This window comes from Lytechinus pictus, chromosome 14, assembly GCF_037042905.1.
Source record: "Lytechinus pictus isolate F3 Inbred chromosome 14, Lp3.0, whole genome shotgun sequence".
Taxonomy (NCBI): domain Eukaryota; kingdom Metazoa; phylum Echinodermata; class Echinoidea; order Temnopleuroida; family Toxopneustidae; genus Lytechinus; species Lytechinus pictus.
Window position 1 is genome coordinate 5,882,872 of NC_087258.1, and position 23,629 is coordinate 5,906,500.

A 23,629-nucleotide genomic window follows, 5' to 3' on the forward strand; every position below is an offset into this window, starting at 1 on the left:
CATTGTGATATTCCCACGCTTTTGGAAGTTTATATTGTGGCCTGTGATGGCCTACGATCAATTTATAATTATGGAACCATTATTCTTGATAATCAGTGGCGTAACTACGGGGGGCATGGGGCACGTACCCCCCCCCCTCCCCCCAATCGGCTGCCCCCCCCCAAAAAAAAAAAAAAAAAACGCAGCAAAGGGAGAAAAAGGGGGAGAAAGGAAGAGAAACGTAATGGGAAAGAAAATAATTATTGTACATTATTATATTATATTACATATATGATTTTACATTAAATAAGAAATATTTTTTATAACTTGATGAAATATAATTTGCCCAGGGCCTATGTGTTCATCATTCCTGGTGCCCGCATTGCCTGTTTAACAAGATATATAATCCTGTTGTACTAAAACATACTGTTGTCAAGTCAATATACACCAAATATATTTCTTCGCACTTCGAGTTATTATTGTTTTATGTAGTGACATATGCTTCTTTTTCATGGCTACTTAAAGCTAGTGGTTGTCCCATTTAAAGGTATGCATATAAAACACTTCCTGTCCGTGCTTGCGTTCGCATATTAGGGGATTGGTGAGGTATGCTCTTCATGAATTCCTAAAATCGATCCTTAAAATGTCTCTTTCTGATCAAAATATTAAAAAAAATTCAGCTCGCGCTTTGCGCTCGCATCATTTGGTTTAGAGAGACAGGTACGTATCATAATTACAAAAAATGCTTATAATGTCCCTTTTAGGTCTAAATATAAAAGAGAGTCAGATGCATATCCGTTTAATGGCACAGTCCTTAAAATATCTCTATTTAAGGTCAGTATACGTGGCTCACTAAGTGACTCAAAATTTGCTGGTGCCCCCTTTCAATGCCGTGAGCCACGGTACGCCACTGTTGATAATCATGATCCTATTTTTGTTTTCATTCTCATCTCACATTTACCAATGGGCAAGTGAGTTTTCATTGAACAAAACTCGACTATTTAATCCCTATTTGCTCGTTTTATGTACGACAATTGAAGGCCCCCAGCGCCCGCACCACGCCATTGGTGAGGATTGATTATGGATTTTGTGCGGGGGTTCAGGGCAATGTGAGCAGTTCGATGAATTCAAAGTAACTCGGACTAATGCAAAATCGGGGGATGGGTTAGGAGTGCATGTAGGGCGAAGTTCCAGAGTATTGCTATGAACCAAAATAGCAAAAGACCAACTCGTAAAATGAATCTGATTTAACACACACATTCAACATACAGATAAAGGTGCTAAAGTCATTTCGATTTTTTTTTCCTTTTCATTTAATAGGTAGAATGTATTACAAAATTTTTTAAACCCAGTTTCAGGCCCCTATGTATTTATGTAACCTACCACCCCCAAAATCATCAATAAGTCGCCAGGTAAGGTTCTCTTTAAAAAGCCAAAATAGTAATTTAGTCTCCAAAAATCAGAAAAAAACTAATCTGAAAGAGTATTTCTTCTTCTTTACTCTGTAAAAATTTGAAGCCGTGAAGTTGAATAAGAGAAAATGATAACCCAATTTTCTTTGTTCTTATCAAGGTGAATGGAAAAAAAATTAAAAAAAATAAAAGCATATATAGACACGATTTACAGCATTCTAAAATTAGTATGGTACTAATAGATTACCCCCCCCCCTCCCTGTTTGTTTGTCTGTTTGTATTTATTTCCATATAAAATAATTAAATATATACATATTCAAATTCGTATACATCATATAAAATATGGAGGATGGCCCATTTCAGCGGTATTAACAAAATATCAATGTTCTTCAATGGGGTCCTTTAAAACGTAAATACATGCATGTACAACACATATATATGATTACGAAAAAAAAAAAAAAAATTAATCGAATACATTTCAAGAAAGAATATACAAAAACAATCACCCAAGCCTTCCCACCCCTAAAAAATATTTAAAAGAGAAACATTTTGAGCATCATAAAAGATGGTTAGACAGTCTGTTTTGGAATTTGAATTGACAGTATTATTATTATCCCAATGAGAGTGAAAGACAAAGTCCTCCTCTCTATCATTCTAGAATAAGACTTATCTCAATAGAAAGTACGTGAAATGAATAATTAACGTCATGCATGTTAAACATGGCAAAAAAGGATGACCTATCAGTTTAAAAACGAATTAAGAGGTCAATAACTTTGATCAAGTTGTCAAGAACCAATGGACATTCTGAACGTCAATAGTTGGTTTAAAATCTGATTTTGAATTAAGGATATTTATCCTAAATGACAATGTAAAAAACAATAGTCTCTATCATTCCAAGAAAAAGAACTGTATCCCCACAGAATATAAATACACAGAACAGAGTTATCGTCATGCATGTTGACCATTATAAGATAATAAGATAATAGGAAGACCAATAAGTAGGTTCAAAACGTTTACACAGAGCTAAATGACCTTTTTTTTTTCTAAATAAGCTATGTAACAATGACCATCCTAGCTGGACATAAAAGATGGTTAAACAATCTAATTTGGAATTTATATACATTATAGTTATATTTACTCCATATGAATAAGGTCATATTGTCTATTTAGTATTTGGTCCAATAAATTACCAATTAGTCTAATAATTAGTCGGTCTAATATCAGGCTATTCAAATTACTGTACTAACTCATCCAGTTTGCCTAATATAACGAGTATTGAAATAGATAGATCAAATGGTAATATACACATATGAAATGAAAATAATATATGGCGAACAATACAAGAATCCGAATACCAACATTAAAATTCCAACATAATGTATAAAAAAATAATCCTATGAGTGGGACGTATATTCAGGCTACCCCCTATGCATTACAATGAGCATGATAAAGTATAGCATAATCATAATAAGAATCGGACGGAGAAACGAAAATCCATTTGATAATTGTCTTGATCAACCAAAAACATTAAAATCGAGACAACAATATAATTCTAAAATCAGAGAAAGGGGACGGCGAAAGAGAGAGAGGGGGAGAGGGAGGGAGAGAAATATAAGGAGAGCGGGGGAGGGGGGTAGGGAGGAAGAGAGAGAACTCTGATGATATGTTGTCATTCTAAATGTTAGCCATGCAAGGATTGTATTTAATCAAGTCAATCACAGAGTCTTTTTTGCCATGTGCCCTGTTTAAAAATACCCAATGAAATACAAAATTTATTTATTTATTTCATTGCCTGGTGATCATCTAAAAGAATTGAAAATTCTGTCGAGAGTGTTATATATAAAAATAATTTTTAGAGAAATTACATTCATTCATTTAATTTTTTTCTCTGAGGAAGTTCATTGCATAATAAGATTATTCCAGAATATCTCAGTTAAGATTTGTAAGACACTATTAAATGAGATTAAAATTCTATTTCATATTATTTTATTTCATGTTATTTTTATTTTATTTTACAAATTTCATTGAAAATTTCAATTTATATACAAAATTTATGTTCGTTCAGAAAAAATTGCCAGTATCTACATGATCTATTTCAGATGTGTTTCTTCTTGTATCGTGGTGCTCGTAGGTGTAGTTGTCATATGCATCATGGATGTTTCTCATTGGGTAATTTTCATCCGAAGTCGACCCGGAGTAGTCGTTGGGGTAGTCGACCATGGGGAGCATTTGTGTTTGTCTTTTGTTGCTGTCCTGTCCGAAGATGAACTCGGCCTCGGGTACGAAATTGCGCCACGGTAAAACCACCTATGGAAAAAAATAAATAAAAAACGTTGAATTCTCTAGAGCTGGATTAGAGTAAATCTCCAACCCTATCATTTTCTGTTATTCATCAAGATGAACAAATCATCAGAATACTGACAATAACGACAGTAACGAAAAAAAATATTCATATTGATAATCGGTGAAAATTAATACTATCATCATTACACTTATAATGGTAACGATCATACAATGATAATACAAATCAGAGAATGATGATTATCATGTGGAAACCTCTATCGCATGAGTTCACAGTGTGTTCATATGATGTAGCCCAAGGTCACATGTGTTTCGCACTATAAAAATGATCAAATTTTACAGTATGAATATGCTGTGGACAGTTCTACAGTGTGATTGTTCAGAGTGTGTTCAAACAGTAGAGTATGAGATCATATCACACTGTTAAACTTATTAAATTTCACAGAGTGAAGATGATTCCATAGTATGGACACCTCATATTACTGTATGTGTGTTCACAGTGTATTCATCATTTTCGCCAACGTAAAAACGTGTTTCACGGTGTTACAATGCTCCAATTTAACAGTATGAAGGTGATTTGACACCTCTACAGTGAGAGTGTTAAGTGTGTTTACACAATGGAGTATGGGAGGATTCACACTTAAACTGCTCAAATTTCACTGTGTGAAGACAACTTTATACCGTGGACACCTCTTTAGTTACTGTTTATAGTGTGGTCATATCATCCACTATGCAGGAATGTGTTTCACACTGTGTTCAACATTAACAGTGTGAACGTATTTTTTTGTACACTATGGACACCTCTACAGTATAAGTGTTCAGTGTGTTCAAGCAATGATTCCTACTGCAAAAGTTAACAAAATTGACTGTGTGAAGATTTGTGGACACCTTCTAGTGTGAATGATCATAGTGTGCTCAGAATATTCGTCTATGTAAAAAAAAATGTGTTTCACACTTTTAAAAATTCTCGAAATTAAAAATCTGAAGATACTTTCACACTGGACCCCTCTACAGTGCGAGTGCTTAAAGTATGTTCACAAAGTGCAGTATGAGAGGATGTGATCCCACTGTTAAAATGTTCCAAAAAAGAAAAGAGAGAGAGAGAGAGGGGAAAGATTACTGTCGTGGACACCTCTGGTGGTGTGGGTGTTCACAATGTGTCCATATAGTAAACTATGTAATAAAGTTGTTTTACAATGTTAACATGCTCAAATTTTAACAGTGTAAAGGTGAATTCACACTGTGAACACACTGTGGAACCTCAGCAGAGCTCACTCAAACCAACCTCTTGTACTGTGCCGTCGCTATTTATAATCCTCATACTATCCGGTCTTGCAGAAGAGTTTCTTTTATCTTCTTCATCGTAAGGAAAGGTATTCATCTTTTTCGAGGGCGACGGCGACGTCCGGTGCTGACGTCGGTACTGCCAACAGGTCAACCCGATGGTAGTGATGGTCAATATACCAACGATGGGTACCGTTACGCCAACTATCACATTCCACGGCACTGAAGGGAGATGAAAGAAATTACAGGTAAATCTGTCCAAATTGAATCTTTTTGGACCACATAAATCTAGAGTGAGTATCAAAAAAAAATTACACTTTGAAAAAGCCCTGGGAATTAAAAAATATGCAACATGTGGGTAATTTTTTCACATATAAAATTGGGTATGGATCACATTCTATCCAATGAAAGTAAAAGTTTTGACAGAATGTTACACTTGAGTGAGCACTGTCCATTTTTGTAAAGCTCGCAGAAATCTGCGCAGAAATGCTCGTTTTCATAATAATAATAATAATAATTAACATCATTTATATAGCGCTTATCACAAAGAATGCTGTGTCATGGGGGAATGCGAAATCAAACTTACCCTGCGAAACATTTCTCATACATTTCCCTTGCACTTTTAAGTCAGTTAAAATAAAACGGGTACTTTCAAGCATTTTGTAACAATTTTTTCACCCAAATTGAAATTTCAACACTTAGTAAGCACAACATTTACCCTTATTGTGCCAGCTGGATCTGAGGACATAACTGAATCTGAACAAAAGTTTATATCAGACATCTACAGCATATGTTCACTATGTTTTTTATCATTTAAAGTGGGTTTACATTTCAATTTTCATTCAATACTTGTTTCTCTACACTTTTCCCAAGCTTGAAAATGATTAACAAAATGAAAATCAAGCCTAAGCCATTTCATGTAAATCACAGCTCAGTGTAAAGCAAATATCGTCGCGACGGCCTCAGTGTGGGGGGGGGGGGAGTGGGTTGGGGCGCAATGTACTCTTCGAAGTGTTTTGGGCAAGGAAACAAGTTAAAAAAGGTAAAAGATATCTTCAAATCAATTTTACTAGCTAAATTCCATGTGTTCCCAATGATTAAGGTCTACATTTATTCGCATAACTACAATGAACTATATCAAAGTTCTGCGCAAATTATTTTTCACTAATTTTTCAAAAGTAAGTGGTGCTCACTGAAGCGGAAATATTCTTCGACAGTTATATCGTCATTTGCTTAAATGGATCTGTACCAATGTTAAAATGTGCAAAAATCTTCAGCATATTAGAAATGTGTAATTGTACAGGATTTTTTCTAAGTGTAAACTTTTTTTTGATACGCACTATATAGGAAACAAGAGGAACGCCTCTGGCAGTCTCGCCTGCATTACGCGATTTAATATAGCAGCAGTGCTAACTTTGCAAACTACTATAAAATAATCATTCACAAAAACACCATTCATATAATGACATAATACCACGTTCATTGACCATAGATGACATTCGAACGGTGACTTAAGACTTGTCAACTACACCCATGTCCACATTTCATTCACTCTATCCATAAACTTTCAAAGTTATGATGGCAATTCAACAATTACCCCAACATGGCCTAGATTTATTGACCTTAACTGACCTTTGACCTTGGTTTTGTGACCTGAAACTCACAGGGGATGTTAACTAATACTTGATTAACCTTATGTCCAAGTTTCATGAACTAGATCCATAAATTTTCAAAGTTATGATAGTAATTACAAAAATACCCCCAACTTGACCAAAGTTCATTGACCCTAAATGACCTTTGACCTTTGTCATGTGACCTGAAACTGATGCAGGATGTTTACTAATACTTGATTAACCTTATGCCTAAGTTTCATGAACTAGGTCTATATTCTTTTTCAGTTATGATGTCATTTCAAAAACTTAACCTTCGATTAAGATTTTGAAAATAATTCTCCCAACATGGTCTAAGTTCATTGACCCTAAATGACTTTTGATCTTGGTCATGTGACCTGAAACTCAGGCAGGATGTTCAGTAATACTTGATTAACTTTATGTCCAAGTTTCATGAACTAGGTTTATATACTTTCTAAGTTATGATGTCATTTCAAAAACTAAACCTTAGGTTAAGATTTGATGTTGACGCCGCCGCCGCGCCGCCGTCGCCGTCGGAAAAGCGGCGCCTATAGTCTCGCTCTGCTATGCAGGCGAGACAAAAATCGAGTTAGGAATTGTGAATTAGATATGTTGGCATAATCTGGTTTGCAAATTAAATGTTTCTAGTACTCTTCAATTTATTGTTCAAGACCCCCTTAAGTCGAATTGCAGCTTATAGATGGAAGGTCAGCCTGAGCAGCGTCTCCTGATTTTTATTCCTTCTATTCCCTCTTTCATGTCTTTGGCGGTTTTCACTCCACTTTGATATTGCAGATAACACGGGATTCGACTTTATTTTAATATAAAAAATTAGCTTAAATACCATCGTATCTCAACGCATTACATATATAATTTGTCTTGACTGAATTATTTCAACATTTCATAATCATAACCATGATAAACATTCGCTATAATTTGTTAGTTATTTACAGGAACGGAGCTTAAATTCGTATATGAAATACACCCTGTATGTTTTGGAATGGGAGTTTAAAAGTATGGAATATCATTATTGGTCTAATTATTCAAACTGAGTACAAACCTAGTCCTGCTTCTTCAGGCTCTGTGGTAGTCTCGGGTTTATTTGTCTGGGACTCAGTCGATAGAGGTTCGGTTGCTACCATAGACGGGGGAGGGGTGGAGGCAATGAATATATTTAACCATTAAGTGCAATGATAATATCTTAAAATGGCTATAAAATGTCAAATTCACCCACAACAAGTTGGTCTGAATATATAGAAGAATAGACTAACCGCTATAACACTGACAATCTTAAAGGAAATTCGATTCAAAATCAGATGATTATTTTTATTAATTTTCCACAAATTCATAAGAACAACACTGGCTGTGTGCTAATTAGAGAATCGATGACATGATTCTGTTTTTAAAAAAATATATGTAGAAATATTTTAATTTTGCTCCTGTATCTTAAAAACAAGACATCAACTTAATCATTTGGAATCACCATTATTGTTTAGGTCTAATCAAGTACTTCGTTATCAAATTTTATAAATATTATAAATTATTATATTTTCAAATTTCAAATATTGTGAATAAGGAATATCCTTGACTCTCTGTCCATCCATGGTGTGGAAATAATCGCTGATCTATTTTCGTCGAGATTGACTTGGCTTTAATCAAACTTTGATCAAGAGATAAAAGGCGTTATGTTAATTTATTCTTAGATATAAACCATTTTTTACCATTGAAACAGCAGCTTTGTCTGGTATAAATGTATTAACAGCAGGTAAAATAAACATATGAATTGAAGAAAAACAAAACAGAAAAAAGAGATAATAAGCAAAGAAAAGATATTAAGACAAGGTGGGGGGAAGAAAATTGAAGAAAAGCAGAACAGAAAGAAAGGGCAGAATAGAAGAGAAAGAATAAGAGAGAAAAGGGAACAAAACAAAGACGAAAAGGATTTTTTTTTAAACAATTTTATTATAGTGCTACTTCCATCAATATCGTACAATTTTCTGTTTCATTATTGTTAAACAAATTCTGATTAGTGGTCAATAAATATACAGTATGTATCAAATTCTATTAATATTTACATGTACGTGGAATACAGTCTCGGCCGGGCAAACTTTTAACACTATCTTCATATCCAGGATTGCATACGCACGTGTATCCTTTTTCATCGTAATCTATGCACTCTGCGTTTCCATCACAATCGTCAAGTTCCTTGTTACATTCGTTCAAAGCTGGAAAATAAGAAATTATTATAGAATCATTAGAAAAAAAAGTAGAGCAACAGAAGTAGGTGTAGAAGTAGTAGTAATTAAGCGTCGGAATGCTGGGAGGGGAGCAAAATTGATTTCGCGCAATAAAAGGGCACCATTCGTCAAGGAAAGAAATATTCACCCATGTAACAGGACCAGATAAGTGCAGCTCAAGAGACATACATTCAGCTTGAACCCCACCCCCCTTTTGTCCAAAGGTTGCTGCGCTCCATCCTATATCTAGAATCTTTTTTTTTTTGCATTTAAACATGCTGTTTCCGTCTTAAACGGGCATCACAGCAAAATAAAGTCGAACGGATTGGTAGTAATTATGTTGGCTCCTTCCATGTAAATTTAAAAAAAATGGCGCAATGTGATAATCTTTGGCTCTCAAAATTTATACATTTCAGTATGGGCTCCCGGAGCGGGGGCAGTAAGGCGCTCCAAAATTATATAAACATAACACCTTAATTGACTGTTGAAACTTTCAGAATTCACAGCTTCATCGGTTTAAGCATAGGCATAGATTATGTAATGTAGGCCTAACATCTAACATGTCTAATACATTGCAAGTAATCAATGTATAAAGGAGATTAAAGTAAACTACAAAAATAATAAACTCTTCAAAATATGACTTAGCTCTTACGTTCAACGACGATGGTATCGGGGTCAATTGTGAATTCGTCAGCAAATGATCCATTAGAATTTACAAGTTTATCCTGTATCGTCTGATTGACAGTTGAGGGATTCTGTGTTGTATTTTCAGCAAACTTCAAAACATAGTTGACTTTAATGCTGCCTTTACTGAAATTAAGTACTTGACATCCCAAAAACTCAGGATCGTCGGCGTAAATCTCATTAAACTGAATACAAGAGAAAATGTACGATAGGGACTTATTTCAAATTTTCTAGACATTTATAGGGAAAGTATATGAAAGCCCATGTAGCAATCATTTAGTTTGGAAAGTCTGGTTAGAATCGTCCCCAGGGAGTGGAGAAGTTGCATACATGGTGTGCGGGTAATATTAGTATCTGATAACATATAAATAAAGCGCCTATACAGAGACATCGTTCCGATGTATCAAGCGCTACATTCAGGCGGAATATTATTATGTATTTATAAAATCGCAGAATTATGACATGCTTCTCTGATAATCAATGCTGGAAAAACCAACTATTCAAACTCATCATTAAAATCTTGATTATTTTCATCACCATCGTCGTCTTCATTTTATGAATATTATAATAGATATTCTATTATTATCATCGTTACCATCATCATAATTATTCTTATCGTTACTACCATTTTCATTTTTTGTTGTTATCATTAAAATTATCATCATTATCACAAAATTAACATCATCATGATCAATATAATTATTGAATGTTTTAGTTAGTAGGAAATAAGATGTGAAATAACAAAATTGTAGAAGAGCAGAGTCGAGAAAATCGATGGTAATAAAGGCACTGGAAAGGGAAGGGAGAGAGATATAGAGAAGGAGAAGGAGAAAAAAGAAGAAGAAGATGACGAAGAAGAAGAAGAAGGAGAAGAAGAATAAAAAGAAGAAGAGGACGAAGAAGAGGACGAAGAAGAAGAAGAAAAAGAAGTAGAAAAGGACGAAGAAGAGGAGGAAGAAGAAAAGGAAGAAGAAGACAGACAGACGCAGAGAGACATACAGATACATATGCACATACATGTGCACAGGAGATAGTCAAAAATTCATTTATAAATTTATTCAGTGGAAAAGAAATGGATGGATCTACCCTTCCAATAATTGATAAATTAATTAACAATAATTACCGGTTGACAGACTTCGCTTTCAAGCTCTTTGAATTCTTTACTCGTTGAATTATTTAATTCTTCAGTAAAATTAGCAGCTGTACCGCTGACCTTAGTGATCGTAAGGATTACGTCGATACTGACCGGTTCTGGTGATACACGTTGATATAAGAAAACATAAAGGTTCCATATGATTAAAAAAAAGATATGCAAATCAATATCGCATATTTCTATATTATAGCATTTCTAAACCTCACACTTTCTTGATGGATTAAACAAAACATCAACAGTTAAGAAATAATGCTGATAGAGAACACGTCATTAGTTTCTATATAATTTAGTGTTACACAAGGACACAGTAACATATTTCCTCCTGACAAATAACTGTGTAGATGATCATTCAATAACTAAAGTCATCGATTGGTAAAAATAGTATTCACCAATACATCTCGTGTAAATTGAGATAACAAGGCAGGAGAGAGAAAAAAAAATAGGGGAGGGAAGAAAAGAGGGCACGAGCTAAAGACAACGAAGGAAATAATAAGGGGACAATTACTCTAATCCTATTACAATATAATATTTCATTCATCCAGATTTCAAATTACGATTCGGGAATCCTAAAATCAGAATCATAATTCAATACAGGTTCATTTCTGCCATTGTGGATTAATGTGTGATATTAGTCTTGTATAACTGAACGTTTGGTATTATACCAAACGTTCAGTTATACAAGACTAATATCACACATTAATCCACAATGGCAGAAATGAACCTGTATTGAATTATGATTCTGATTTTAGGATTCCCGAATCGTAATTTGAAATCTGGATGAATGAAATATTATATTGTAATAGGATTAGAGTAATTGTCCCCTTCAATCACCCATAATGTATACTTTACCTTTGCACGGGGTTTCTGAGTCTGTTTCATCTTCATAGTATCCCGATCTACATTCGCACCTGTTGTTCCTTACGTTACACACCTGGGTGGGTAGGCACTCTCCTTTGCAAGGCACTTTTTTAAAGAAAAAAAAAGGTAAGTATAATTTAATAAGTGGGCCTACTGGAATATCAAAATTGGTAAGGATGCCTGAAATCGGCACTTTACAAACATGACCAAGGTCAGGTAAATCCTGCAGAATTTTCAAAAAGACACACTGGAACAACTGCCGGATTCTTAAACTTATTTTCCAACGGTACATCAAAGTAATGGGTTTTTTTCGATGAATATAATACAGATGCACCCGGTGGGTGTTTCATAAAGCTGTTCGTAAGATAACGAATTTAAGAACGACTGGTGATCCTTTCTTGGTAAATGGTATACACCATAGGCGATGGTTTAGCGCGTAAAAAAGGATCACCAGTCGCTCTTAACTTACGAACAGCTTTATGAAACGGCCTCCAGGAATAGCAAGGGGGATGGAAGAAGGGTCTGAAGCATCAGGAAAGGCTCGATTTTATGGCTCAAACTGATCGTCTGATGTTGAGGAACGGCCCGAATACAGGGTTTAGCCGCAATTTCAGGGCTTGATCCCGTCGCCTATTTCCTAGATTATACTTCAGATTGGTCAGGTATAAGCTTAGGGTCTCGATCTGTAGAAAACTTACTGGTCTGTAAGATCACTTTTGCGTTCTCATCATCTTATTATACTTCCTAATCATGTTCTATTTTGGTTACTAACTTAACCAACATTTTCTGTCACAAATTCAATGCTGAAAACAGGCGTTATTCTATTTACATGATTGAAACTTCAAAAGTCCATTGTACTGATCGACTGATCTTTTCGCTATAATAAAGATAGATCATTGCGATATGGCTTACAAGGAGTAGTGTGGGGCTTTTCTGTTCTCTTGGGTGTTGTTGGTGTAGTTGTCGTGGTCTCCCTTGCTAGAGGCGATGTTGATTGAACAGAGCTGGCCTCTGTCGTCTCTGGCAACGCTGTTGTAGAAGTAGATATCGCTGGAACCGTTGTGGACGATACTGTTGTGGCTTGGGTTGCGGTTGGTATATGTGAAGTTCCATCAGAAATGGCAGTGGACGCATCCGGAGTTGTAGTGGATGCATCTGAAATGATAGTGGAAGCATGTGAAATGACAATGGACGTATCTGAATTGGTAGTGGACACATCTGAAATCGAAGTGGATGCATCTGAAATGGCAGTGGACACATGAATGGTAGTGGGCGCATCTGAAATGGCAGTGGACACATCTGAAATCGTAGTCGATGCATATGGAATGGTAGTGGACACATCAGAATTGGTAGTGGGTTCATCTGATACAACAGTGGACAAATCTGACATGGTAGTGGTCGCACCTAAAATGACAGTGGACGCATCTGAAATGGTAGTGGATGCATCTGAAAAGGCGGTGGTAACATCTAAAATGACAGTGTACAAATCAGAAATGGTAGTGGATGCATCTGAAAAGACAGTGGACATATCTGATATGACAGTGGACGCACCTGAAATGGTCGTGGTCGCATCTAAAATGACAGTGCTTGTGTCGGGAAGGGAAGTGGTTGTGTTGGGAGTGACGGTTGTAATGCCTGGAATAACAGTTGTTACATCTGACGTGACACTGGTCACATCAGAAGTGACTGACATGGCCGTGGTCACATCCGGAGTGACCTTGGTCACATCAAGAGTGACCGTCGTAACATCAGACAAGACAGTTGTCACATCTGTTGTGACACTGGTCACGTCAGAAGTGACTGACATGGCCGTGGTCACATCAGGAGTTATCGTCGTAACATCAAATGTAACAGTGGTCACGTCGGCATTAACTGTCGTAGCATCCGACAGGACAGTGGAAGTATCAGGAGTGTCTGTGGTAGCATCTGACGTGACGGAGACCGTTGTTACATCTAAAGTGACAGTGGTCGCGCCGGTAATTGATGTCGTCATACCTGAAGTGGTAATTGTCACATCATCAGTGACCGTCGTCAAGCCACTTTCAGTCGCTGTAACGTTTTCTGTCGTCGTCATCATCACCATGGTCGTCATTTCTGCAAAATGAAGGCGAGGAAAATGGTTTTGATATAATTGTGATGTGATGTGATTGTGATGCCAAGGTGCACATACACTATTGCAGGTACGTTGGTTTTAATCCGTGTCTTAAGCATGGGTATAAATCAAAATGGTTTTGGAGGAGGTAAATGCTCCAAGAGGTTGCTTAAAGCTGCATGAACGTTACACATTTTGATAGGGTTGTACTCATCTCTAATGGCATTTATTACAGTTTCACGACAACGTGGAAGAAAAGCGCCGTATCAACTATTGTGAATTTTCAGAATCGTACGCTATTTCAACATCAACACTTACAAAGATAATAGTGGACAACCTATAATTTGATCGGATTGAAAGAATTTTGTTCGTCAACAGAAGCTTACTCTTCATCTCCTTGATTAACGACAGTAATATTTTCAGTATTTTAATAAGGCGTAATATTTTTCAAGTATTGTTAGTATTTTTTAAAGGTTATTATCTGCCCCTTTTCTATTGCGATAACACACATATACCCCCCCCCCCTTTCTATTCCATCATATTCAGGAGCGCATGGTTAACTTTGCCTTTTTTATACCAACTGGTTCCGCATGCGATCATTAACCGTTTGTACACAGAGAAGTAGTTGTTTTCTGCAAAGGAAATGTCATATTTTATTACGAAACTGGAAAATTATTTTATAAAAACCCTAGATAAAGTAAAACAGCTACTGATATCCATCAGTATCATTATACGGACGACATGAAAACATTTCATACATTAATACATATTTGCATCTTTTTAGATGATGCTACAGATGTGCTTACCATTTTCACAAAGTTCACCATTAAAACCGTCAAGGCATTGACATTCGTACGAATCTATTTTGTCCTCACAAGTTCCTCCATTCTGGCAGGGATGACTTACACAGTCATCAATATCTAATAACCAAAAAAAAAAGGAAACAGAAATCGGTTCTTAGTTTAGTTTTTTTGTTTTGTTTATTCTTTATTAAAAAATCACACCCGTCAAAACCGACGGCCGGCCTAAGAAGGCATATAAGTGATGACATCAAAATGAATGATTAAGGTCAGCAAGCACACTTTATTAAACATCAGTCACACTGCATGAATAATTTTGACTGGAAACTCCATTTCATACATATGGTTATTAAAATAGTAAATTGTCGGTTGGCCTGCAACCTCTACCCTCTACTTCACATTTTGGCTCTTCCCAATTTGTCTAATCCTATTTGATCTACAACCATTTCGTCTATACAATTTACATTTAGCCTATTTACCATTTTGTATACCAATTCGAATAATATCAACTTGATCTCTATGATTAGAAGAACTGTTTATGATAAAAAAATTCCGTTGTAAAATAAAAAAAGGTATAAAGGGGAAATGGACCCTCACAGTTAATGAAAATGAGACAGAGCGATGGTTGGACCATTAAGAATTTCAAGAGCAATACCAGTGACGGTTATGACGATATTAGTTTGAAAGTTGTTAAGAAAACCAATATTTTTATATGTAAACCATTGTCTGAAATGGTTGATAAATGTTTCATCTGTGGTGGGTTTTTTTTCAGATAAATTGAAATTAGCTCTTGTAGTTCTAATTCTTAAAAATGGATCTCGAGAAGTGCTATTAAATTATCGGCCAATTTCCGTCTTGCCAGTTTTTTCAAAGGTCTTTCAGAAATGCATATACAATCGTTTTTTTATATTTTAATACGAAGTGCAATATTTTGTCTTTAAATCAATATGGTTTTTGAGCAAGGAACTCCACATATCATGCTGTAACCAATTTTATTTGCAATGTAACGAATGCTATTGATAATGAATAAGTGATGCTAGACGTATTTTTAGATTTAAGTGAAGCATTTGACACGCTTGATAACGATATTTTGATTTACAAATTACAACTTTATGGTATTAGAGGAGCTGTGTTAGCTTTGTTCCATAGTTACTTGCGAAATAGGGAGCATTTTGTCATAGTCAATGGTTTTAAATCTGAAAGGAAGCCATTGAGGTGTGGAGGGCCCCAGGGGTCAATTCTTGGACCTCTGTTGTTTCTTATTTATATCAATGATTTGTTCAATACGTCTGAGGTTTTAAAGTACATTTTATTTGCAGATGACACTAGCATTTTTATGTCACATAAAGATCCATTTGAATTACAAAGTAATCTCAAACGTCCATTAAACTGTCATTTTTTCAGTTAGAAATGTCAAAATTTTCAGCTCGCGCTTCGCATCTATTGTTCATTTAAATACCCATCTTAATTATTGGTACTCAAAACGCTTAGAATATCAAGCTTTCAGGTCAGAATATAAATAAATAAATAAACAGGTACCTTTTTCCCGTTTCCAGGTCAGTATACTAAAAAATTTCAGCTCGCGCTTCGCGCTCGCATATTAATTTGTTGGTGAGATATGTGTCTCTTTCTCATGAATCATGTACATATATATATATATATGTAGGCCTATATATATATATATAGGCCTATGTGTGTGGGGGGGGGGTGGTTTGTTCATTTTGTGCGATCGAACGCCTTTGGAACGTTGATTTATGATTTTGCCCCCCCCCCCCAATCTGAAAAACGGATCGACGCCCCTGACCACTAGTATTATTTTGATCATTGTAAATATAGTAAGGCATGGCATTTTTGGTGTCTTGGTTCATTGTTTATGTGTATGTTTAAGTTATTTTGTTTGTTTTTGCTATATCACTGTATGTTATTATTGCATTTGCTACATGTATGTCACCTTTTCGTTATCTGATGGGTTGACCTAAATATAAAGATTCTTTTTCCTTTTTGGCTGCTACCCCTCAGTACGAATTTGAACCATAATGCCATTTTAGACTGTCTTGTACATCGATTTGTAATTCATATATTTTAACTTTGTATTATATTTGTTTTTATGTAAGGTTTTACTGAGGGAATAAAACATTTTGAATTTGAAATACGACCAAACTTCATTAAGTGGGTAAATGGGATGGGATGGGTTATCTGAGGAGTAGCCCATGTACTTGTAGACCAAACTTAAACACTTTGAGCAGTGCATGACTCTTGATGCTGAATGATACAGTAACATCAATGAAACGAACACCAAACCGGTCGATGGTCTGCCATTTGTAATAACGTTATATATTTTGTCAGTCTGGAATTAGTTTCTTCGGTGTGACTGTACCATAAAATATCATAAGCAAAAAACTTAAAATGTTTAAGTTCTATGAAAATACATGAATGGAGAAATAAACATTACTGTGTGATAACATCAGGTTTTAGTTCGGTTTGGCCTTTCCACTGTCTGTCTAAAGCCCCACAACAGCCTCCCCGATATAACACACCCTTCACTCTTCCACCTTCTGATAGACTCACACACTCACACGCACCCACACTCCATGCACACACATACACCATACGCCTCCATCGATATCTAAGCTTTATTGCTTACTGTTATCGCAGTTGGTTCCGTTGAATCCTTCAGCACATTCGCATAGGTATCCATTGATCTGATCCACACAGGTGGCGTTATTCTGGCATTGGTTCGAAGAGCATTCATCAATTTCTGTCAGTGGGAGATCATTTCATAAAGCAAACAAATGAGTATTCACTGAGTATATTGTTCTTCGCCAATCACATGCAAGGATTCCAGTAGATTATAAAGGCGTTCAGAGAAAACTACTATTGGTTTAATGAGAAACTCCAAGGTTTAAAAAACGAGTGTCATTTTCAAAACAATCAGCAGAATCTAAATCCCACAATTAGAATATTGATCTACGCAGATAAAACACTTGTTTTGAACTAAATTCTGGTTGAAAATATAAGATTTGTTAAAGGTGTATGAAAGGTTCATACTAATGCGACTGTGCAATCATGGTATCACTAACTTCTCTTGTGAGCCTACAAATTTTCTTCCCAGCGCATTCGGGAGTTTAAAAACCACAAGGTTCTAGAACTTTAAAAACAACTGGAATGCCCAATAAAACATTATTCATTTCCTTTTTAAGTCTTAAATTTGAATTAGAAAATTTCCATTGATTTTTTAGAAATGCATTAATAGTTTAAACTGATATGAAAATATTTATAATTTAGTGAAACTTTATTAAGACATTTAGAAGGACTTTAAGGTCACATCCTGGCTCACCACCACAAGGTAGCACACAAATTTGATCAGTCTCACACAGATATTCGCTACATTCAAATTTAACTTAAACTGGGTTAATCTTAGTTAATATCCCTGAATTTAGCCATTAATGGTCAGTTTGAGTTCGAATGCAAGCCGTTTTAACTCCTCGTGTAACGAATTTGTTTGCCACTGGTTTTAAACTTCTATCGCATCGCCTCTAAATCGTCATGTTTTTTTATTCTACGACTGTAAAAACTATGCCCTGTTACTCTCAACAACTAAATTTCGTTTTTGGTTCTTCTTACACTGAATAATTTACAAACACTATTTTAATAGTGAGGACAAGCCGTCCTATACTACTACTAATACTACTTCTACTTCTACTACTACTACTACTACTACTACTACTACTACTACTAATCTACTAATACTACTACTACTAATATTACTACTACTACGACTCCTCCTCCTACTACTACTACTACATATTCTACTTCCACTTATTCTACTTCTACTTATACTATAACTACTGTCTACTATACTTCTATTGCTGCTACTACGACTTCTTACTACTACTTCTTCTTCTTCTTCTCCTTCTCCTTCTTCTTCTTCTACTACTATTACTACTACTTCTACTACTACTAATTCTACTACTACTACTACTACTATTACTACTACTACTATTACTACTGTAACTACCGTGATTACTGGTACTTCGACTACAACAACTACTATAGAATAACTAATAGTATGCTACTGCTGCTACTACAACTCCTACTGCTACAGCTATTTACTATTTCTACTCCTACTACTACTACTACTCCTACTACTACTGCTTTACTGCAATTAATAATATTACTGCTGATCTACTGCTAATAATACAACTTCTTCTTCTTCCCTTCGTTCTTCTTCTCCTTATTTTTTTCTTATTCCTATTCTTCTTCTTCTTCGTCTCCTTCTTCTTTCTCACATTACTACTTTACTCCTAAAGATACTGGGTAAAGCACAGTGGTGATATATGATTGCAGTCAGAATTAATTGACCAAACTTTTCAACGTATATGGGAATAAAATGCAGAGCATTAATCAAGATGTGCACAAAAGGTATTTAGAAAATAAATTCCTGCATCATTTAATAGTACCATGCTTTACCCAATATTATCTATTTACATTATGGTGAGAGTATGTGAAATAATTTACCAGTAGTTGACATTCTAAGAGTATTGGTAGTGAAATCATAGCTCATTGTAGTTGGAAGCCTGGCTGATGATCTCGTGACATCTGTTGATATTTGGCTTGGTGTCTGTATTGTCGCATTGTTACTATTTTGTCCTAGGTTTTAGTTTTAAAAATCCATAATCAATTTAACATTACCACATGTTCTATTATTACTGATACTACTCCTACTCCTACTTCTACTTTAACTGACTTAGTAATATTCCAACTCCTCATATCTACTACTTTTTTCTTATGCTTATTCTACTAACACAATTACAGCCTCGACTTATGCTACTACCATGAATACTATTACTTCTACTACTACTACAACTACTACTATTGCCATTATAACCGCCGCCTTAGCACCACCCCTAATACACTTTCACTATCACAATCATAAAAAAATGCATTTGACTATAAGAACAAGTGGACCGCCTTTGGCAGTTTCGCCTGCATTACACGATTCCATATATAGCAGCCGTGCTAACTTTGAAAACGACTATTGAATAACTATTCAAAAAAGCACCATTCATATGGTAATCAAACACTATAATTATTCATTTACACTAAACAACATTTGACCTTGACCATTAGACCTAAGACTCGTGCAAAACAATGAGTGATACTTGATTAACCTTTCGTTCTTTTTTTATGAAATATATCCATAAACTTTCAAGTTATGATGGCAGTTAAGTAATACCCTCACCATGGCCAAAGTTCATTGACCTTAAATGACCTTTGACCTTGGTCATGTGACCTGAAACTCACGCAGCTTGTTCAATACTTGGTTACTCTTACTTGGTTACTCTTATTAGTCTAAGTTATATAAACTAGATCCATAAACTTTCAAGGTTATGATAGCAATTAAACAAATACTCCCAACATGGCCAAGATTCGGCGACCTTCTATGACCTTTGACCTTAGTCGTGTGACCTGAAACTCACATAAAGTGTTTAGTGATACTTGATCGTTTTCATATACAAGTTTCATAAACTAGATCCATTAACTTTCAATGTTATGACGAATTCAAAAAACTTAACCTTGGTTAATATTTCGATTTTTATTCCCGAACATGGTCTAAGTCCATTGACCCTATGACCTTTGACCTTAGTCATGTGACCTTAGTCAAATTGCATCTTGCCTCCTTCTGAGCACAACATATGTCATGGGAAAACATAATTAACACCACATATGTCTAGGTCAGGAGGAAATAATAATAAGGGGAAAAACTGAAATTTTTTGTACGAAACAAATGGAGAGTTTTCCACAAAATCAGCCATTTTGAAGCACGTTTGCCAATTTGAGGATCCCCATAGAAAGTACAAGACTTTTTAAACGTCTATAACTTGCTGATTTCATGACCGATTTTGATGAAACTTTTTTTAATTGTTTCTCTCATTTTACTCTTTCCGATAGATTTGCTTCTCTTTTGGTGTTTTTGTTTCCTTCAATATGCTTTTAACAATAAATATATCAGGATAATGTGGAAGCCATTTCAGATTCATACATGAAAAACCTTCAGTCAAATGATTTTTTTCCCAACTTGGTCATTACATAGCGGAAACTCGCAAAATGTCACATTTTAAGATTTATTAGTAGGAAATTAACAACCTTAATGCACATTTCGGAATAAAATATTTTACATAAGTATTCTTCAAAGTGTTGTCTTTCAACTGAGTATGATCAAAAATAAAAATCTGAAATTGCCCAAAATGACTTTGGGCGCACTTTGGTTTCGCCCCGGCCCACTGTGCGTCGCCGCCGCCGTCGGAATAGCGGCGCCTGTAGTCTCGCTCTGATATGCAGGCGAGACAAAAAAATGTGTGGCAATAGTTGATAACTCAATGGAGAAATAACAATCATCGGAATATATTGAAGATATATTATTATGTAGCGGCACCCTTGATAGACAGCGCTCATATCTGCCTGATGTGGCCTCACAGGCGCTCCACAACTTACGGCGTTTTACCCTTTCATAGAATGAATTAAGTTATCTACCTCACGTGGGTCGAGAAAGGCTAATGTAGACCAATGCCTTTCCAAATAACGCGAGGGCTATGTCACTGTTAAACAAAGAGAACATAATTTCAAGGGAAAAAATCACACACCAGTAACTATTTTTACTGTTCCCATAGATGCAATATAGATGTGATAGCATTTTCTTTACAAACTTGAAATTACCACATTACATTCTGGGGGGGGGGGGGGGGGGTCATCATTATATACACACTGGGTATATGGATATTGTTAGAAAGAAATGGGAATATAATTGTTACCAAATCAATAAACAGAGATGTTTTTCATGATGATAATTTTAATCTCACCATCAAAGTTCCACCCATTCAATTCATACTTACCAACGCACACCAGAATTTCAGGTGGATCGGGATTCCACGATCCATCTTCACATGTACTCCTGCAGTCAGGAGTTGAGCAGTTTTGGGGGCCGACGTACCCATCTAGGCACTTATAAGTAATTACGTCATTGTTCCCATAGTAGATAGTGGTGGTCTCATTGAGTTCAGGGACGTCGGCAATGTCGTAGTACAGCCCGTCGCCAATCATGCCATCTTCATCAGCAGGCACTGGACAGTAAGCTTGAATATATAAATATTCATACAGCAACCTGTAAAAACTCTTTCTTGTGATTTTTTTGGAACTGAAGAAACATTACAAACGAATACTAAGCAAATACCCAAGATCATAATTTGGCAAATGGCTCCGAGGCACGGGCTGTCGGTGTTTGTTTGCCTTTATTTCTGCGTTCAAAATAAAACAATATCAAATGTGACATCATTCTATGCAATATACAAAATAATCGATAACATAGATGATATATAACTAATAATTATCACAAAATAACGACAATAACAACTTGACATTTTGATGATGATAAAAATACTTATGAGCGCAGGAGAACGCAATCGTGAGCGGTTAAGCATGAAATTGATGGCGGCCTTGATAAATGGACTTTTAAAATGGCCCCTAATAAACATCCTTCGGTCTGTGTACCCGAAACAAGTATTTGCCACTTTTGTTTTCCTACCACACATAATGCCTCTGATATTTCATTTTCTCGATAGGACTAGAAGTATAGCCTACCCTTTTCACTCTACGTGCGTACATCGCCCTTTTTTCATACTTCTGAAATAACGTGATGATGAAACAACGATATCCTTGTTTCGTTTTTTTTCCGGAGCACTGTAGGCCAATCTTGAATTTCCACATGAATTGTATGGAATGTCCCATTAGACAAAATTTTCTGGTCGGGTCTCCCGTTTTAAAGATACGCATCTAGGGCTTCTCTTATGGATTTTGCCGGACTTGAATTTAAGCCCATCATCCCATTCCAATGGTATACAAGTATGCATGATTTTCTTCACTAGATGTTGATAATTTTTAGTATCTGATAGCATATTCAACTCTTTAAAATTGGCAACGCTTCCAAGAGTAACCACTCTTGATACACTTGATACATGAATCACAAAATGCACTCCTTCCTTGCTGAGTTTTGATTGTAGACAACAAGAGTATGTAATGTTCGACGAGCCCAGAGAAGCAAACTTTATTGAATGTAATACTTTATCACATGACTTCACAATTAAAAATCTAAAACATAGTGTTGGAGGGACGCGGATTATAGCTTCTTTTCTCAAATCTTAATCATAAAGTCAATTACAACCCACTACCTTAATACAAGTCATCAATTATCTAAATCTTGTTATGATCAACTGATCAAGACTGTTGAAGATTATGTTAGCCGAAAGCCGGCCGGCCCTTCTATCAAGTGAAGTCCATGATAAAAATAAGCCTACATCTTCTAAAATTGTTAAGTGCCTTTTAAGTCTACAAACCTTTGAACCGACTTACCTAAACATGATGGGTCACTGCTCACTGATAATGTGCCATTGTCGCATGTACCCACAGCGGACCCAGTAAACTGGCCTTTATCCGCACATTCAAAATAAGCATTTTCCCCGTGATTAAAAACATTTTTTTCCACTCCACTGTCACTATCATTGGTTGATTTTATGTCATCGTCTTCAATTAACTCGGTTGTGTTGCACTGAGCTATAGGAGATAGATAGATAGATAAATACAAAAATATAATGAAGCAAAACAAATATAATAAGTTGCAAGAGCCCTGGGAACGATTTTTTGCTGGGTGTGCTGATGCGAATTTGACAAGCACAAAAATAAAATCAATTAAAAATTAAAGTATTAAAGTAAATAAAAAAAAGGGTTTTACTAAAAAAATGAAGGTGATTTTGGTCCCGAGAAATTTGACAAGCAAAAAAAAATGGTTATACTAAAAAGAAAGGAAGATAATTCTACCTCTTCCAGAATTCCAAGGGGTGCTGCCAAAGCTAAATTATACACGCAATACCCCTCGGAAAAATCTTGCGGGTGCTTCGGCATCCCCCACTTCCCAGGGCCATGTATGTTGCTATCACTTCATATGCATCAAACTTCTAAGAAAAAGTTATAAAGATGGTTACAGGCACGATTCGCATCAGCTTAACTGATGTTCTTGAAGAAAAAAAGTTTAAAGTGCCATTTGATGTGACAACTGGTCGAGATATCTTATATTGACAGGTTGGCATAATAATTGTAAGATGTTTATGTTAGTATGTATATTTGATAATGTCTATTTTGTTTCAA

The 23,629-nt window shown here is 35.6% G+C and overlaps 1 protein-coding gene across 4 annotated transcripts; it reads right to left on the reverse strand.

Annotated features, from left to right (window-relative positions):
• Nucleotides 1-1,268: 1,268 nt before the first annotated feature.
• Nucleotides 1,269-23,038, reverse strand: LOC129275984 (protein crumbs-like). Of its 4 annotated transcripts, none has more exons than XM_064109219.1 (14): nt 22,838-23,038; nt 21,325-21,564; nt 18,950-19,081; nt 17,076-17,189; nt 14,438-14,551; nt 13,535-13,633; nt 12,452-12,694; nt 11,531-11,644; nt 10,652-10,779; nt 9,497-9,713; nt 8,683-8,832; nt 7,668-7,742; nt 4,978-5,198; nt 1,269-3,698 (listed from the first exon to the last, which is right to left on the reverse strand). In XM_064109219.1, exons 2-14 carry the CDS (start codon nt 21,530-21,532, stop codon nt 3,453-3,455), a joined length of 2,061 nt encoding a protein of 686 aa, XP_063965289.1. In that variant the 5' UTR covers nt 21,533-21,564; nt 22,838-23,038; the 3' UTR covers nt 1,269-3,452. The 4 variants fall into 4 exon arrangements, with proteins under 4 accessions (XP_063965289.1, XP_063965288.1, XP_063965290.1 ...); XM_064109218.1 differs by having other exon boundaries at nt 13,091-13,633; nt 22,838-23,033; XM_064109220.1 differs by lacking the exon at nt 18,950-19,081.
• Between the last annotated feature and the right edge of the window lie 591 nt (nt 23,039-23,629).

Bases quoted from the DNA above. Each gene is read 5' to 3' on its own strand.
- LOC129275984 (XM_064109218.1), bottom strand. From the start codon at position 21,532: ATGATTGGCGACGGGCTGTACTACGACATTGCCGACGTCCCTGAACTC. The intron at 11,645-12,451 runs GTAAGCCATATC...TCTTTAAAAAAG, and splicing joins AAAGCCCCACACTACTCCTT to TGCCTTGCAAAGGAGAGTGC. The intron at 3,699-4,977 runs GTTGGTTTGAGT...TTTTTTCCATAG, and splicing joins GCGACGGCACAGTACAAGAG to GTGGTTTTACCGTGGCGCAA.